General features: G+C 48.3%; 1 protein-coding gene across 2 annotated transcripts in view; it reads right to left on the bottom strand.

Moving 5' to 3' along the window:
- The window catches only part of MAPK9 (mitogen-activated protein kinase 9), a 47,546-nt gene extending 32,833 nt beyond the window's left edge, over positions 1-14,713 (bottom strand). For both annotated transcript variants that reach the window (XM_012660892.1, XM_012660891.1), the window contains exons 1-2: positions 14,597-14,713; positions 4,577-4,744 (exon numbers count right to left, since the gene is read on the bottom strand). In XM_012660892.1, coding sequence (XP_012516346.1) covers positions 4,577-4,710 — 134 coding nt within the window. In that variant the 5' untranslated portion in view covers positions 4,711-4,744; positions 14,597-14,713. The remainder of the gene's footprint in view (positions 1-4,576; positions 4,745-14,596) is intronic.
- Positions 14,714-18,225: the final 3,512 nt, after the last annotated feature.

Below are 18,225 nucleotides of genomic sequence, written 5' to 3'. Positions count from 1 at the left end.
CTAGTTATTTTTGATTGTGTACTGGACCTCGCAATTGTAAAACTGTTTGCTATCTAGAAATAATTTTACCTAGTGTGATACTATCTTCCCCCAGAAAGAATTTACATTTACTGTTGCTGGGTATCTGGGGACACTAGCCTAGCATTTAGAACTAAACTCTGCACAAATTCAGCCAATGAGATGATTTGAAGCTAAGTGGCAGTGCCTGCAAGGGCCTATCTCGGGGCCACCTTTATTTCTAGGAGGCAGCTTTTATCGGTCCCAACACAAGGCAAGGAAGTTCACTAGGCCTCCTTTGAGGGCCCTGGACTCTAATCCATCTCCGAGCCACAAGGCAGCCCAAAATACTACCCAATCTCTCAGCCACCCCTTCCAGAATGCCCCCACGGCAAAGACAGACCCGAATGCTGAGCTCTCCTTACCAGGCCTCTGTCTTTCCCTGGATTCTGACTTAATAATTCTTCACTAACTTACTAGCTTTCCAAGGGCAAATCTGAGCGTGGGGGAGGGGTGGGAATGCTGAGAACAAACTGGAGCAGTTGTTCACAGGCCGGCCGTTAATTCACAGCCCTGGCTTTAGCCCCTCATTTCATCCTCATTTTCCATGCCGTCACCTCTGTGCCCATGGCTTCTTTGGCGATCTACTGCAGACAGGTTCTCTTCCTCGTTGCAAATGCCTCGTCTACTTACTCTTACTTCCCCTGTGGTTTTATCTGTATCAAGATTCCAACTACTTTCTACATTTTACACATTTGTTAAAACTCTCATCTACTCGTTACCATCCTTGTTCCCTTTGTTTAGGTGTCTGATCTACTGTCTTAAATCAGAAATTCCAAACTACTCATTACAGGTGGAAACATTAAGGCCCATAAAGAAACAGTGATTTGCCCAGGTCACAAAGAACCACTGCTATGAGGATCGGAGCTGGATTAAGAACTCACGTCTCCTGAATCACACCCACCGTATGCCTTATGCCATTTGTCTCCTTCATCATACAAATTTTACTATAAACATCATGTTTTTATTTATTTATATTAATAGAAAATAAAACAGTATTAGGATCAGGCCAATGCTCACGCTTGTACAGAACTAGAGGAAAAGAAAAAGGAATAAAAGCTATACTGATTATTTCTATACTATTATTATATTGTATATAATATATATTATATATACTAATATTAAAGCTATACTGATTACAGCTATACTGTAATTGTTACTTCTAAGTACTGCCAGACTGAATATTAAACTTTTTTTTAAAAGGTTGAACATTTCATAGAACTGTTTCATAAACTGAATAATCTTTACTTTTTGGTGGAACAACTTGAGATTTTTAAAATATTATTTATTATTGTTTTTTATTTTTTAGAGACGGGCTCTTGATCTGTCACCCAGGTTGGAGTGCTGTGGCATGATCATAGCTCACTGCAGCCTCGAACTCCTGGGCTCAAGAGATCCTCCTGCCACAGCCTCCTGAGTAGCTGGGACTACAAGTGCCACCACCACGCACGGCTTGAAGAACTTGAGACTTTACAAGGAGAAAGAAAAACTAAATATACATATGAAAGAAATGTACATATATTTTCCCCAATCTTGCAATTACTTAATTTTACTATATTACTTAGTTGATATTTATTAATACTTCAAAATGATAAACATTCTAAAACTTATTTCCTAATAAATTTTACTAATGTTTTTAAGGAACAAAAACCTAGAAACAAACAAATCAAAGACATCTATAAAAACAATTCAAAACTAGGAGTCAGAATACTTTATTCTGGTTCCAGCTCTTCCATTTACTCCTGTAAAAGTCCCCAGCCCTGCCTGCACTTTGGTTCATCTGCACACCTGCCCTAGGTCTTCATGAAGCTCTAATTTATACAGAAGATTAACTAGTTGTATAAATCATACACTGGTGCTATTATGATATTTTATTTCTCAAAAATGTAAAAACACACATGCCCCCCTGTATTAGTTTCCTATTGCTACTGTAACAAGTTACCACAAATTTACTGGTTTAAAACAACACATATTTATTATCTTATAGTTCTGGAGATCAGAGTCCAAAATGGGTCTTAAACAGGGCTGAGATCGCGGTGTCAGCAAGACCACGCTCTCTGGAGGCGCGAGGGGAGAATCTGCTCCTGCCTTTTCCGGCTTGAGCAGCTGCCCATGTTCCTCGGCTGTGGCCTGTGTCGCTCCAGACTCTGCTGCCATCGCATCATCTGTGATTACGACCGTCCTCGTTTCTCTTTATACGAAGAACCCCCCGCTAATCGAGGACGACCCCCATTGCAAGATCATTGATTTGATCACATCTGCAAGGTTCTTTTTGCCATGTGAAGTACCATGCTCACAGATCCCGGGGGTCAGGATGTGGACATCTCTGGCAGGGCCATTACTCTGCTACCACACCCCCAAAAGATCATGGATAGATGATTTTAAAGTACAACAGTGACAAAAGGAAGTTTGGGATCATCAAATCAATTAAAGGTATAACGGCAATGTTTTAAGAAGGAATATGATAGAAAACCCAATTCCTCCTGTCAAAGTTGTAGCTAATCTACTGTTGAGTTTATTTTAAGAAAAGCAAGCTTTTTTTTTTAAAACAGGATGTACCATAACCAGATTGCTTCTCAGTTCCACTTGGTGCCTCACAGGCTGGTGAAGCATGGACACAAAAGAGAAAGGGGGAAAAGGAAGCTAAAATCACTTACGAATCGTTCACTTTCTCCATCAGAGCATAAGATGGGAGGACACCATAAAACTGAGTATCAGTTATAGCTATAAAAATTAAAACTGTTCTTGAACATAACCGTTGTCTTACAGAGAGATAAAGACAAGTAACAGAGAACTTTCTAATAGCATTTAGTGAATATTTACTCATTATTACTAAGATTCTAAAGAGAGGTTAGGTCATGTCAAAAAATACCAGTGGTTCAAAGTAATCAACAAACCTTTCCTCAGTACAAATCTTTGGTCCCAAAAGGCCATCAGCTGGGTTTTAAGCCCAGGCCTGTCACTGACACCCCGTGAGACGGGGAGAAGTCAACAAACCTTCTCAGTCCCAATTTCGCCATTTATACAATGAGTTTATGGCAGAGTCCACAGTGACCAGATAATGTTTTCATTGCTACTGACTTTCAAAACAAGTGAATAACAAGCCAGTTGGGATAAACGAAGCCCATGTTTAAAACGGTTACCTGTCTACAGCCCTAAACGACTGCCCCCAGCTAGACCTTTGCTATTTCCTGCTTCTTGCTACCTCTCTTTCTCCTCTCTCTCTCACGCGCCAAATTATCTGTGTCAAATTACCATCTAATTCCAAATAAGAGATGGATTATAAATAAAAAGAGTATTTTGTTGTTTACAACTTTTTATTACCATCCAAGTTTCCTAATGTGAACGACCCACTGACTTTAAAACTTCTTTTGGCACGACACTGGATTTCAGTACCAACATAGGTGTTACCGTTTGGAAGTTAAGATCATCACTATTTTAGACACAGGCTGGCATTCCTTCCAAACAGCCCCTTCTCCCCTGTTAGTTTTTCTCAGAAGCTCTGGACTGCAATCTCCTCTCAGCTCCCAGGGCCTTCAACCACCTAAGCTGAAGAAAACAACCGATTTCCCTGATCACGTGTCTCTGCAACAGATGATCCGTTAAAAACCGCTGATGATGACTCTCCAAGCGCGACAGTTTCACATGTAAACTTGAACTCTCCTGCCAGAACTCCCACAGAGTTCTCGTTCGTCTTGAATCCCCTCTTCCTACCAGCTGTAAACATCAGATGTTTAGCTTCGTCACAGTTTCTTGTAGATACAAAGATAATCTTGTTTTCATTGACCAAAAAAAGAAAAAAAAAAAGAGTTTTGCCCAGAATAAAGTTTGGGAAGTGCTGATAACTGTAGTCTAGAAAACATGTGAAAAACTTTACCTTTAGCTGGCCAGTGATGTCGCGGCAGCTGACTGTCTTACCATGCAAGAGACTAAGGTTCAGGGTCAGACTAACGGTTCTGACGTCCTGGGCTGGACACAGAGTTGAAGTGAGACACCAAGGGAGAGACGGCCAGCCCAACCCTCACACGGCATCCCTTCCTGGTTAATCCATGGAGTGATAATGACACTGACTGCCTCATCCTGCCAATGAACGGCAGGCACTGCAATGATGTGCCTGGAAATGAACAGGAGTGATTGGGAATAAAAGGGGGAGGGGAAAAGGTGGCCATGATGAAGAAATGAATAAAACGCCAAATTTCTGTTACAGCTCACTGTCATACCTACTACTCTGATATCATAACGACAGGCGAAATGAAAAAAAAAAAGCAAAACAGAAACAAACCAAAAAAAAAAAAGAAAAATTGCTGCCTATTTAAATTTATGCAGCGTTCTAAGAATCTGAGTTTGTACCCTACAGCCTGACTACACAGAACTAGAGCAACAGGTTGGTTCAATTTAGCTCATAAACCTGTAACAAAGAATATTTCTTAACATCAGTATTTCTAAATTCTGATGATTCAGTTTTACTTTCCATTATAGCAAAAACTTAATCCACGCTATCGAAACAGACCACACGTACCAAACAATCCCCTGGGCCCCAGAGCCGATGGGTTTCAGCTGCTGGTAGCGTTTCAGGACGGTGAAGGTCGAGTCCGCCACCTGCACACTGTAAAACTGGCTGTCACATTCGCTGTCACTCATGATGCGTGTCATGCAATGTTCCACGGGCTGGCAAGGTGTCAAATTCCTTCAAGGAAAAACAAAATGTGCGTTCTCACTGAAATTGTATGCACACAGCTCACTTAATAGCATCTCAAACTCATTGGTATGTAAGACAACCTGGCTATTAAGTTGATAAACTCAGTTTCACCAAGTTCTGAACTTAACTAAGCAAGACACAAAAAAAATGCAAAGACATTTCAGTGGTATAAGACTATTATAAAAGGAAGAAATTTTGAGCCCAGCAAGACCACATTTTAAGGGTTCAGATTAGAAAAGAACCACCCGTGGGGAAAAGAATTTACACATTACTATCGGCCACGAAAAGACTACGTCACGGTACACGCCCATCAGCTTGCCTCCTGAGGGACCAGTTTACGCCTAGCTGTCTCAACCAGAGATGGGGCGACGTTCCAGCGATCACTTCTAGAGTTCCTAAAGAAAAGCAAATGGACCAGTCTTCTGCTAAGTGAGGTTAAGGTGATGAACCAGAAAGCAAGATTCATACGCCAAGTGACGGGCGGTTAGAGGACTGGTGACACTGGTGTGCTGTGCGTGCCCAGGGTGTGCTCCTGCCTCAGGAGGGGGCCCGGTGCTGGGCTGCAGCCCCCGAGTCCTGTAACCCCACGGGCATTCGGTAGAGAGATCCGCATACGGAGAACTCTGCTGTGAGCCACAGTCAATACTATCAACACTATGAAGTTTATTCACGAGCGTCTGAGTATAAACTGGCGGCCCCAGAAAGCAGCACTGAAACCACAGGGTTTAGGCGGCAGGCTACGTACGGTTCCCACTCTGCAGAAGCCAGGATGATTTTACACGGAAAACAAGCAAGCAGAAATCAGGGGGCGGTTACATTTACTTGGCTCCCTGGCTCTTGTCTGATGACGTTTATTTAAAAGTCAGCAAGTGAGGAAAGAAAAAAAAAAGTCAGCAAGTGGTTTATTTTGGTCTTTTTTAAAATTATAAACCCTACAATAAAATCATACATGTAAACATCCCATATTGCCTAAAAAAACAAATTTTATCCTACAGCTCCATGAAATTCCTTGATTTTTTATTCTACCATGTAATATTTCACATCTACTCAATGAGATTTTTGTAGTGATGATTTGTATTTCAACACAATAGTGTTGAGGATTTTCCTTAAATATGGAAATAAATTAATAACATCTAAAACAAAGAACTGAAGTCAAATTAATAATTTCTCGAGCTGACCACTGCTCTGTTTTTCTCACCGTTCCCAGGGTGGTGGCTGCAGCTGCAGCTGCTAGTCTGACCAGCTGCTCCTGCCGAGAGCCGTTAGCACGGGTCAGGGCGGGTCCAGGGACACCACACTGCATTCGATGCTGGACAACCGCGCACAACGACCCACGCAGCGGGATTATCAGCCCCACGCTACACTGGAGCAATCCAAGGCGGAGCAAGCTGGAACACCTGCCCAGGCCACACTCCTGTGAGGGGACTCAGGAGCTGACCTGGGCTGCCAGGTCACTGTGCCCTGAGCTCCAGGAAGGGGAACAGGTCTGTGTCCTTCACCATGGCATCTCGAACTCCGCGGACAGGGAGGCCCTGGTCCCTGGGAGGGTGTGCGCATTCAATAAATCTTTGCTGATCTGACCCATACAACGGCATTTAGTAATTCCCCACAATACTGCTCCATTTTACTGACATCTGAAGCAATATCCTTTTCTAGAGATGAACTTATTTATAGTTTGCAGGAGGCTGAAACAATTCAACTCAACATTTAGGGGGTGACTTTGGACAAGAAAGTGGTAAGTACTATAGGCAATACACCATGGTCAGGCAGGAACTAGTCTTTTTTTTTTTTTTTTGAGACAGAGTCTCACTGTGTTGCCCTGGCTAGTGTGACTGCCGTGGCGTCATCCTAGCTCACAGCAACCTCAAACTCCTGGGCTCAAGCAATCCTTCTGCCCCAGCCTCCCGAGAAGCTGGGACTACAGGCATGTGCCACCATGCCTGGCTAATTGTTTCTATATATTTTTAGTTGTCCAGATAATTTCTTTCTATTTTTAGTAGAGATGGGGTCTCACTCTTGCTCTCGCTGGTCTCGAACTCCTGACCTCGAGCAATCCTCCCGCCTCAGCCTCCCAGAGTGCTGGGATTTCAGGTGTGAGCCACTACACCCGGCCATGGAACTAGTCTTGAAGCAGCATGTAATTCTCTATTGGGGGTAGAAGTGTGAGGAGCGAATCTATTATCCATATTATAATACAAGGTAAGGGCCATAAGCAAAATGTAAACAAAATCAAAAGGCAAAAGAGATCCTACCCTCTGGCAGGGGTACAGAAGACAAGGAAGGCTTCACGGAGGAGGCGGCATCTGCCTTAGATTATTTTGTCAGAGTTGGACAGCAGAGGCACAGAGCTCAAACTGACTGTGCCCAGACATGGTGAATTGCTCAGCTTGGCTAGGAGGGTAAGTGCAAAGGATTAGAGGCAGACTTGGCAAAAACGCAGGCACCCACTACAACTGCTCTACTGGGGGCAGCTGCTTCTCTGCAACATTATAAACGCACCAGCAACACTGGTCATTTCAAAACATTTACTGAGCACCCACTGCAGATGAGGTCCTGTGCTAGAACACAGTGCCTGTCCTCAGGGAGCCCATACCCAGGAAGAGACCCCACACATGGAGGGTCCTAAACCCCAAAGGATAAAAAAGATTAGGGGTTATGGGGTGGAGAAGTAGCATCTATAGACAGGTGGAGGCACACTCTGAATGTGGCAAGTCATTTGAGATTTAGTTTTGCTGGACAGAGGGAGAACGGAGCGAAGAGAGAAAATGAGGCCAGATCACCATGAGCCCGGGAGGAGCCATCTGGGCTCGGTCCTGAGGGCCGTGGGAGCCATCAAACCCCCAGAGGTGTGCACAGGTGCTGAGATATTCCAAGATTCATTCCTCCTGTCCTCGTCCTCGCTTTAGTAACAGAAGCTTCGCCTTTCCTGTGGGACAAATGGCTGTTCAACTAGAGACAGTATCTGGCAGCTTTCCCAGCAGCCAGGTATGGCCAGTTGACCAACTTTTGGCCAATGAAATGTGAGTAGAAGTAATGTACGCAACTTCCAGATCACATTCGTTTTTGTAGAAAGCTGCTTGCTCTCCAAATCTATCTTTCTCCCTTGCTGCTAGCGGAAGGACCAGCTGTCACAGACCCAGAGACAGAAGTCACATGCTGTTGATGGTAGAGCTGCCCACCAGCCGGATTCCTGAAGGATCTTGTGGCACAGAGCTGCCCCCAATTCTGGGCCACCTGCCCATGTCGGGACTGCCACAAATCAGCCTCAACCCCGTCGAGCAGTCTGCAAGTCTCTGCTACAGTTGGCTGTAACCTATACTAGTAAGTACAATGTTAGCTTAGCTTCTTTTAATTTTGGGAGTACATTCAATCATACTAGGTTCTAGAATTATTAATATAATTTCATCTCAAGATTTAAAACAATTCTAAAATTAAAATAAGTTGCCCTTATTAGGAAGCAAAAAAAATCACCTGAGAGAGAAGCTGTCAAAGCTACCTTCTCTGTCAAGCTTCGGCTTCATGAGAGCAAGAGAAAGAACCTGAAGGTAACCTGAGAAAGCATGTAATTTAGCTATTAGTGAGTCAACTGTTGAGATTATATTTCAACAAAATAGACCATCAAGTGGGGCTCAGAACACAGTTTTACGAAGTGGGAAGCACACGAATTCTTCATGCAGCCACACGGGCGGCGCCGTACTGCTCTGGCACCACCCTCGGTCCAGCATGGGCTCCCTCTGCGCTGCTTCTGCGCGGTGCCGCAACCACCGGCAGGCCGAGCCGCAATGGCTTCTGCAGGTCTGCCTTCCTCCCCCAGGCCATGAGCTCCTCAAAAGTGGGCAGGGAAGGGAGTGAATGAGTACAGGGAGAGATGGGTGGATATGCAGAAAGGCTTCCTGGAGGAGGCAAGACCTGAGCTCAGGTCTGTTCACAGTATCAACCAGAGCATGAAGAAATGAGTACCTCCACACATGTGGTCAGAACTGTAAATTGGTAAAACATTTTTTGGAAGGAACATAGGTAATAGCTAATGAAAATTTTAAATGCACATGAATCCTAACCTGACAACCACAATTCTATAAACGTATCTGACAAATATATGTGTCCAAGTATTCAAAGATATTTGTGCAAGGATGTTTGTAGCACTTTTCTTGGAATAGGCAAAAAACAAACAAACAAACAAACAAAAAAACAGAACTAACCTAAAATGTACGTTGTGGACTGACTGAATAAATTATGGCATAAAAGTATAATAAGGCCATTAAACAGAATGCAGGGACTTTATGTATTGATATGGAAAGATGTCTAAGATACATACAGGAAATGAAGCAAGCTGAAGAAGAGTACACATAATAAATGACAATCTACATAAAAAGACACACACACACTATGCTAGGAAGTATAGAGAAATAGTAGGAAATGAGGAAATGAGAAACTTTCACTCTTCTCATTATAACTTTCTGTTCTGATTTTTTAAACAAAAACGTGCACACATTTCACATTTAAAAACTGATTAAACAAAAAATGTTAAAGGAAGAGCTGCAGAATGATCACTCTGACACATGCATGGAGGATGGGTCTGAGGCAGGTGAGACTGGGGGCAGGAAAGTGGGCCAGGGTCCACGTCGCCTTTATAAACACTCTCTCAACAACTTGTGAGGGGCATTGTTTTACTACCCCCACTCTGCCAATGAGGAAACAGAGTTTTGGAGACAGTAAGGGAGTTGCCCAAATTCCCAGCATGGCCCAGATTTGAATCTAGGTGGTCTGACCACAATATTCATGTTCCTCCCAACACACCACTCTGACATCCCTAATTTTATTTAGAAAGCAAAGCCCTGTGTCCAAGGCTGGTCAGGACCAGGCCTTCCCGTTTCATCCTGCTGGCTTCCCCTACCAAAACACTTTTTCCCCTGATGATGAAGGTGAGTCAGTGATCCACAGATTCAATTCAACCTTTAATCACAATAGTTTCAAAATACCCACCTGACAGCTATGATTAAAAGCAGATTCTTACCATCACTTTTTAATACTTGTTATTGAAATTTTTTCAGCAAATTGTTCTACTTTCCTACTTTAATTCTTAAGAAAAATACCTTAGTGCAACAACGTAACTTTTCTTTGATAATCAAGAACCTTACAGTCTCCCAGGGCCATCCTCCAGACGTCAGTTCTTAAGCTATCGTACACACTCCGCCACAGAGTAAGAACTAGCATGTGGTTATCGCCTCACCTACTGCCAAGGACCCAGCGAGGACCCTCCCCACCAGCCCTCTTTCATCCACCAGGCCTGCTCACTCTGCCCCTTTCAAGCCCACACCCCCAGTGCCCTGCGTAAGGCCTTCTCATGGCTCCGGGGACCCGGACGCAGCAGAAGTGCTCTCCAGTCTCCGTTCCGGACGCGTGCAAACCACTGCACACACGCCACCTTAGGAAGAGGGATCTGTCTACACGAGAACCTGTACACAAATGTTCACAGCAGCTTCATTTGTAATAGCTCAAAACCAGAAACAATCCAATGTCCTGCGGTGCGTGAATGGTTAAACACATCCATCGCGTGGACTACTACTAAGCAATTAAAACCACCGAACTCCCGATCCGTGGATCTTCGGGCATTATATTTAGTGAAAAAAGCTGATCTCAAAGGTCGCATACTGTAAAATTCCATTTACACAACATTCTTGCAATGACAAAATTATGGAGATGCAGAACAGATCAGTGGCTGCCCGGGGTAAGGTGGCGTGGCTTTCAAGGGGTAGCACAAGGAGATCTTTGGGATGATAAACCAGTTCTGAACCTTGCTGTGGTGGTGGTGTTTATACAAGTCTCCACATGTGATTAAAAAATGACAAGAACTGTACGCACATTGCACCAATGCCAAGTTCCTGGTTTTGATACTGTATCATAATTATGTAAATATACAACCACTGGAGAAAACTGGGTGAAGGGTACATGGGACCTCTCTGTACTACTTTTGTAACTTCTTGTGAATTTATACTTATTTCTAAATAAGGGATTTTAAGAACAGAGATTTGTTGAAAATATGCAGTGATCATACCATTCTCCTGTTTGAATTCCCTCCCCAAGACTGACTGCCTGACAATAAGATTCGGTTCCTTGGAACAGCATAGCAGGCCCTGGCCCACTCTCTGGCAACGTCAAACCACCTGGGACCAGCGGACGCGCAGGCTACTGCGCACCTCAGACCTCGAGCTGTTCCATCTGCCTGAGACGACTTCCCTCTCCCCTTTGCTCTCCTGGTCAACCTTCGTTCTCCTTCAAAATCTAGTTCAAGCACCTGCCTCTCTTCTAAGTTTTCTTCTACATCCTTTCCCTTCGAACTGTGCCGGGCATGCCCCCTTTTTACCACTTGATCTGTATTCGTTTCATATTGCATTGCAGGTCCATCTCCGCTGCTACTCTGAGTTCCTTAAGGGCCAAAAATGTGTCTGATTTATTTCTCAATCCTCTACTAACTACACAGTGGGTGCCCAGTAAATGTCTGTTAAAGGCAAAACTAAGCACAGTAAATGTGGTAGGGCAGAGTGGAGCAGTGGGTAAGATCAGGATCCTGGAATTAGACTCCCAGTGTGTCTGCCATTTATTTGGGTGACCTGGGGCAAGCGAATGTACTCATCTGTAAAATCGGGATGGGCACAGAACCTCAGGGTGTCTCTAGACAGAAGCACACAGCCCACCTAGGAAGGCATCCTGACATAAGTATGCACCCTAAATCTGACCACGCCTTGTCTAGATCCAGCTATTAATTTTCAGCAAATAAAGAGAAACACATTAAATCACACTGCAGAGATGCAATCAGTTATCAACTATGGAAATGCTGCTGAACAACCCAGTTGCTTCAACAAATAAACTACAAGGAAAACAAAAAAGAAGTAGAGGTGAAATCTACACATTAAAAGAAACTTAAAAGACATATCAACCAATCACAATGTATGGTTCTTATCTGGATCCACCTTCAAACTATTAATATTAAAGAAACTGTAAAATTCATGGCACAACTAGAAATTTGAATACTGACTGGTTATTTGATGATATTAAAGAATTATTGGTTTTTGAAGTTTAAAAGAGTCCTTATTTAGAGATAGACACTGAAAAATCTATGGATGAAATAATATGATACGCAGGATTTGCATGAAAATAATATAGAGGTAAATGCATTAACTGGAGGATGTTACAGATGAAATAAGATTGGCCAGAAGTCAGTAAGTGTTGAAGCTGGACACTCGATTTCTGCATATGTTTGAAAGCCCTCATAATAGATGGCTAAAATAAAAAGACTGATATTGAAACTAGTTCATATAATCAATCACAAATTATTAAGGCCAAATAAAAATTAAGAATGAATTATTAAGGCAAATTATGTAAAAATGGGACCTTCCTAACCAAGTGTGAAGTATAACTACTGCACATATTTAGACCAAAAGTAGCTGCCCTAGTGCCAAATTAACACTCTTAAGAAAAACATCTGGCTTTTATCTTATGCATCATGAAAACAACTGGTTTACTCAGCATTAATTGCTTCATCTGGCACTTTTCTTTACCCAGAAAATTAAGATTTTAAATAGACAAGTTCCAGTATACTTTCTAACATTTATTTAGGGAACGAAATAAACAGACTTTAATCTGTCAACAAATTATTTTAAAGTCCTGGCACCATGCAAATTAAATTCTCAGGAAAATCAAAGCTCTCCAGAGAAGACTATACAAAATAGGATTATTTTCAGCCCTACAGGATCCTTTTGAAGGAAAAAAAAGGTTAAATGGAGGAAAACATTGAATACATGTTCTTCCAGAACACAGTAAAAGCCAACAGAGAATACTCAGAGCCAAGGGACCCAGGAAAGAATGTTTGGGGGGGGCCTGGGTTCAAATTCCGCTTACCAGCTGCTTGCTATGAAGCAGACGACTGCACTCCCATGAGTCTCTATTTCTCCCCTGGTAAAAGTGGGTTTCACAGCTGCTAATCACAGGGCTCCAACGATAACCAAATGAGTACCGGGGCTGGTACCCAGGCAAGCAGGGCCTCCCCTGGCCTTAGGCTACCTTTCCAGCTCATCGCAGCTCCTCCCTCCCACACAGCCTGTCCTGGAGGTTGACTGTCCCGCAACCGAGCTGAAGGTCTGTATTTGGCTGGAATCACAGTGTCCTAAAAAAATTTTAATTAGCTATTGCCAACATTTAAAAATCAGAAGAGCATAAATACAAATTTGGAATTCTGCCTTCTTTTAGAAAATGGCTGGGTGAGGTTCCGGTTCTCTGGGGTCCCTGCCACTCTGTGCCCTTATACCTGGCCCTGCAGGCCGGTTCCCAGCTCCACGCTGAGCTAAGATCTTCCCTTGGCCCTGCCCTTTCTCACTTGTGCCTCTCCCTGCCCGGCAAATTTCTCATCACCTCAAGGCCCACCCGCGCCACCTGTCACCTCCTCCACGTTTCCACGGCGCAGCCCCCCCACGGCAGCAGGTGCCCCGCACTGTCCTGCGGCTGTCTGCGCGCCTGCCTTCCCCACTGAGCTCCTGGACTCTCTGGGGGAAGGGACCCTGTTGCTATTCCTTTCTGTCCCTGAGGCTGAGCATTAAGTGTGACCTAGAAAATGCAGAATTCAGGAAATGTCTCCTGAATGTGTGGAAGAAAGCTAGAGCTAAACTATTACAAAAACGTAATATTTTGTATCACAGCTTGTTCTGACAGTTACCAAATAAAGGGGTCAAGGACATTAAAATGTTTCACAAAATGAGAAGAAGCTTCCCTCTGCTTATAAGTGTCACAAGTTAGAAGCCACTGCATGAACAGGTACAGCAGAGACAACAAGCAGGCAGGGTCATTCCTTAGATCACTCATTCATTCATTGAACTGATACTACTGAATACTTACGGTGTGCTTTCTAAGCACTGGGATAAAGCAGTGGACAAATCAGACAGCTACCTGTTTTCATAAAGTTACATCCTAGTGGGGGAGACAGAAATAAACAGAATAGTTTCAAACCAGAGTGAGTGCTAGGAAGGAAATTAAACAAAATAACGAAACAGAAGGACTAAGGGAAGAAAGAGGGTGGTCAAGGAAGGCCTCACCAAAAATGAGACATCTGATCAGAGGAAGGAGTGGAAAGAGCCAAAGATCTTGGAGACAACTCCAAACATGGGGAATAGCAAGTGCAAAGGTCCTGGGGCAACCGGGGGTTGGCATGTTCAAGGCAGCTGAGCAGATGAGTGGGAGGAAGAGCAGTGTCGTGGGGTAGGGAGGAGTGGCAAGCAAGGTGGGCAGTACCTGCTCTGGGCACTGGTGCAATGACAAGGCACTGGAGGCGTGCGGGGGGAGGGGGCCCTGGGCGCATGGGGAGGGGTCCCTATCACATCCACACCGGCAAGGGGCAGTATCCCGCCCAGTTTTCCACAAATGTGCGCTGGGCTCCCGCCCAGGCGCTTCCATACTCACACCGCCCGACAACAACCCTGTCCAGGAGAGCAGACATTTCCCCGTTTTCCCGAGGGGAAAACCGAGGGAAAGCAGGATCAGTGCCCCAGCCAAGGTCGCGGGGGCCCCAGGGCAGGAGGGCGGCCGCACGCCCCCGGTCAGAAGGGATGGCGCCCCAGACCCCCAGGCGGGTCCGCGCGGCCGGGCCGGGGAGCGGGCCCGCAGCCCCGGGCTGCTGACGGCCGGGTGGGAGGCGGCGACTGCCGCATCCGGGGGACCAGGGCGGCGGCCGCAGCGCCCCGCAGACGCGGGCCCGCCCCGCAGACCCCGCCGCGCGGCGCCCCCGCCGCCGTCTCCCGCGGGGCCCGGCCCCAGCAGCCCCGCCGGGCCTAGCCCGCCCGCCGGGCTCACCTCGCCTCCCCGCCGCCGCGCACGGGGAGAGGGCGGGCGGGAGGACTGGCGGCGCTGCGTGCTGCTCGCTGCCGGCTCGGCCGCCCGGGCTCAGCCCGCCGCCCCGCTCCGCTCCGCCCCGCCGCCGCCGCCGCCGCCGCAGTGGGTGTGAGGGGCGCCGGGTCGCTTCGACCCTTCCGGTCCCGCTCGCTTCTCCTCCGCCGCCACCGCCGCCTCGGCGGCGCTCGGCCTGACCGACGTGTGGGCCGACCAATCGTCGCGCACAGAGCTGGGCGGGCGCGGCCAATCGCGCCAGGGGGCGGGCCTCTGCCGGCCGCGCGGGCGGGGCCCGGGGCCGGGTCGGGGTTCGGCGGGCGGCGGCGCCCCTGGGTCGCTCGACGGGCCACTGGGCTCCGGGCCGCGCCGGGCCTGCGCCTCCGGCCCCCTGCGCGCGCGGCGCGGCCCGCTGTCCGGCACGGGGGCCCCCGCTGGCGGCCGGACGCAGAGCCGGGAGGCGGCGGCGAGGGCGGGCCGAGGGCCCGGGAGCCGGTGGCCCCGGGAGGAGGGAGCAGAGGCGCGGGCCTTGGACTCGTTGCGGCGCCCGGGAAAGGGTTTGTGGGGTGCGGCCAGAGTCAGGCTGTGGTGGGGGAGGGGACGCGGACGGTGACCCCGGCTGGTCGGGACGGCGGGAGCGCGCGCGCGCGGGCGGGGTCAGGCCTCTGCCTCAGAGGCGCAGAAGGGCGGACGCGGGAGGGGACAGGAGGGCAGTGCTGCGGGCTCCCTGGGACCCGGGGTCCGACAACCCTGAGCTGCTTTCGAGGCAGCTCCTGGGCCCTCGGACCGGGTTCCAGCCGGCCACGGGGGCGTGAAAGACGACGGGGAGGCCGGTGTTGGGGCGTCGCCAGGCCTGCGTGTGACCGACCGGTAGAGCTGGATGCGGGGCCGGGGGCTGGACTCTCGGTTTTGGAAAAGCGCAGAGATCTGCGGGTGGGGTGGGGGAGCCCTGTGGCCCTGGCTGTCCCCGAAACGGGTGGGCTCCTGTCCCCCACCAGGACTTCGAGGACCGGAAGAGCGGGGGGACAGCGATTGACAGCGAATGGTCACTGCGGAGGCAGAGCAGGTGCAGAATGCCAGGGTCCGCCAGGGGCTGGGGCCAGCCGGAATGGGGGCGGAGCAGGAGGCCGAGGGGCTGGGGCCATGGAGGGCGGTTGCAGAATTTGGGGGGCGGCAAGCCTGTGACCCAGATCCCAAGGGCACTGAGGGCTGGGCCAGGCTGGCAGAGCAGCAGAGGAGGGGTGGGACAGAGACAGGGATCCAGCCAAGGTGTCCCCCTTGGGCTGCCCTCACCTTGGCCACCAGAGGGAGGTTTCTAAAATCCAGGGTGGGCTCACCAGATGGGCCTCGAGGCGGGCCACACTCCGGAGCTAGACTTTCCAGCAGGAATGAGCCATAGTAGTAAAGTGATTTCCAGACATGCAAGTTCTCGAAAAATTTGCCTGCTTGCTGTAGTCTGAATGTCCGTACACTCCAAAATTCACGTTGAGATTCTAATCCCCAACGCGAAGGTGTTAGGAGTGGGGCCTTTGGGAGGTGATCAGGTCATGAGAGTAGAGCCCTTATCAAAAAGGCCCCAGAGAGCTCTCTTGTCCCTTCCGTCATGTGAGGACACAGCGAGAAGACTGCCATGTTTGCACCAGGAAGGGGGCCCTCAGCAGACACCAAATCTGCTGGTGCCTTGATCTTGCACTTCCCAGCCTCCAGAACGGTGGGAAATAAATCTGGTTTTTATAAGCCACCCAGTCTATGGTGTTTTGTTATAGCAGCTTGAATGGACAAAGTTACCTCCCAAGCGCCTTTTCTCAAGGAGGATGTGCTCTACCCGAACAAACAAGGAACTGAGAAGGAAGAAAACAGATACAGGAAACGGGAGCCCAATCCAGAAACCATGGCCAGGGGATCCCATGGAGGAGGGTGAGCGTGACCCCGGGGGACAGCTGGGCACCAGACACGGGGGGCGAGTGCGCCATGCCGCAGCAGTGCCACGCGGGAGGTGGACTGTCATCACCAAGACGCCACTTCCCTCAGGCCATCTTTAAGTGAGGACAGAATGCCCAGGAGAGCTTGGCCCAGGTTCTCAGCAGGACTTGCCTTGTCCTGAGCACGTGCTGCTGAGGGTCTCTCCCTTCCTGCTCTGCTGAGGACACGCACATCACCCACGGGAGTCTCCAGCTTTTCCCCAGGAGCTGGAGGGGGGCCATGTGAGCTTAGGAGCAGAAGGGACAGGGCACCCCCCACGCTGAGGGTATTTCTGCTGCTTGTCCGGTACCTGGCCCACACCTGAGCCCTGCCGGGCACACGACTCTCTCTGTTTCCCGAGACTGCCTCGTGACCTTGCTCGTAACCTTCCCAGACGGGGCCTTGTCAACACCCAGAGAAGCAGAAGCCAGACCACGACCTGGAGACTGACCCGCTCACCTCCTCCCAGAGCCTTCGTCCAGCAGGGGCACTGCCGCCCTCTCCTATGGCTCCTGCGTGCTCGCCCTCTGCTTTCAAAACTCGGCAGCTGTTGCTTGGGGACAGACACACAGGTAGAGCCATGAGGAACAGCAAAGGAACGAGCAGTACAAATGTCAAGACAGTTGTCACCTCTCTGGCATAAGGATAAGAAACACTTCCTGGGTCTTGTCCAGATAAAAAGGTTCTGGCTGGTTTGCAAACAGTCTCCTAATCTCAGAAGTGGCACTGGTCATGGTTTGGTAAGACAGAGACCAGTCTAGGCATTCCCGGCAAAACTTGCCCCTCGTTGATTTAGGAGGAGGCCTGGAGGGTGGGGGTCAGGGACAGCTCTGGGGGCTCCGGGTTCCTGCCAGCTCTCCAGAGTTGGGATTTGGGAGGAGCTGCAGGAAACCTCTGTTTGTGGCCACGACTGCCAGGAGTGCTGAGGTGGCTGAGTTTGGGAGGTACCATAGCAGAACCCCTGTCTGCTGAAGCCATCTTTCCATCTGCCAGAGAGAAATAAACAATGTGATTTCTGCCCCTCAACTATCTTCCGAACCGCCCATGAGTGCCTCTCACTGGTGGGATTTGACCTGGAAATGTAGTTCCCAGGTTTCCAACTTCTGCGATACAGGGGAGACCATAGGAGAGAACGGAAAAGTTGCTGAGTAGCCCACAGGTAATCCAGGACCGAGGCCCGATTAGTTGTCAAGAAGACGTCATTCAAGCTGTGTGGCGGCACTTACGTAGGGAGCCTAAATTCCAACCTCACAAACCTTCAGAACTCGGCCTTTCTATCTTTCTGCCTGATTGTATTAATAAAATCAGTGACTAGAACAGGCTCATTGGGAAAAAAATTCAAATTTGGAAGTTTCGCCCCTCTACGTGGCCTCCAGGCTCTGGGCAGCCATCTTCAGCAGCATCAAGTGGCCCAGTCCCCTCCAGGTTCCGTGGACCCTCAGCCACGTCTCAAATCTCCTGCATGTTGTTGTATCCTGTAGAGTAGCCCTCATGTTCGTACTAGAAGCATGCGGGTCGCAGGTGTGGACAATGCCAGCGGTTACTAACAGCACCGCTCCCGCAGACACTACTGAGCTCCTGCAGAGCCCTCACACGTAAAGAACGAGGTTAACAAAATCCAAACACATGAGAAA

The sequence above is a fragment of the Propithecus coquereli genome, unplaced genomic scaffold, assembly GCF_000956105.1.
Source record: "Propithecus coquereli isolate 6110/MARCELLA unplaced genomic scaffold, Pcoq_1.0 Scaffold689, whole genome shotgun sequence".
Classification (NCBI taxonomy): domain Eukaryota; kingdom Metazoa; phylum Chordata; class Mammalia; order Primates; family Indriidae; genus Propithecus; species Propithecus coquereli.
The sequence above is the reverse complement of the archived record's forward strand: the minus strand, read 5'-3'. Positions and strand labels throughout refer to the sequence as shown.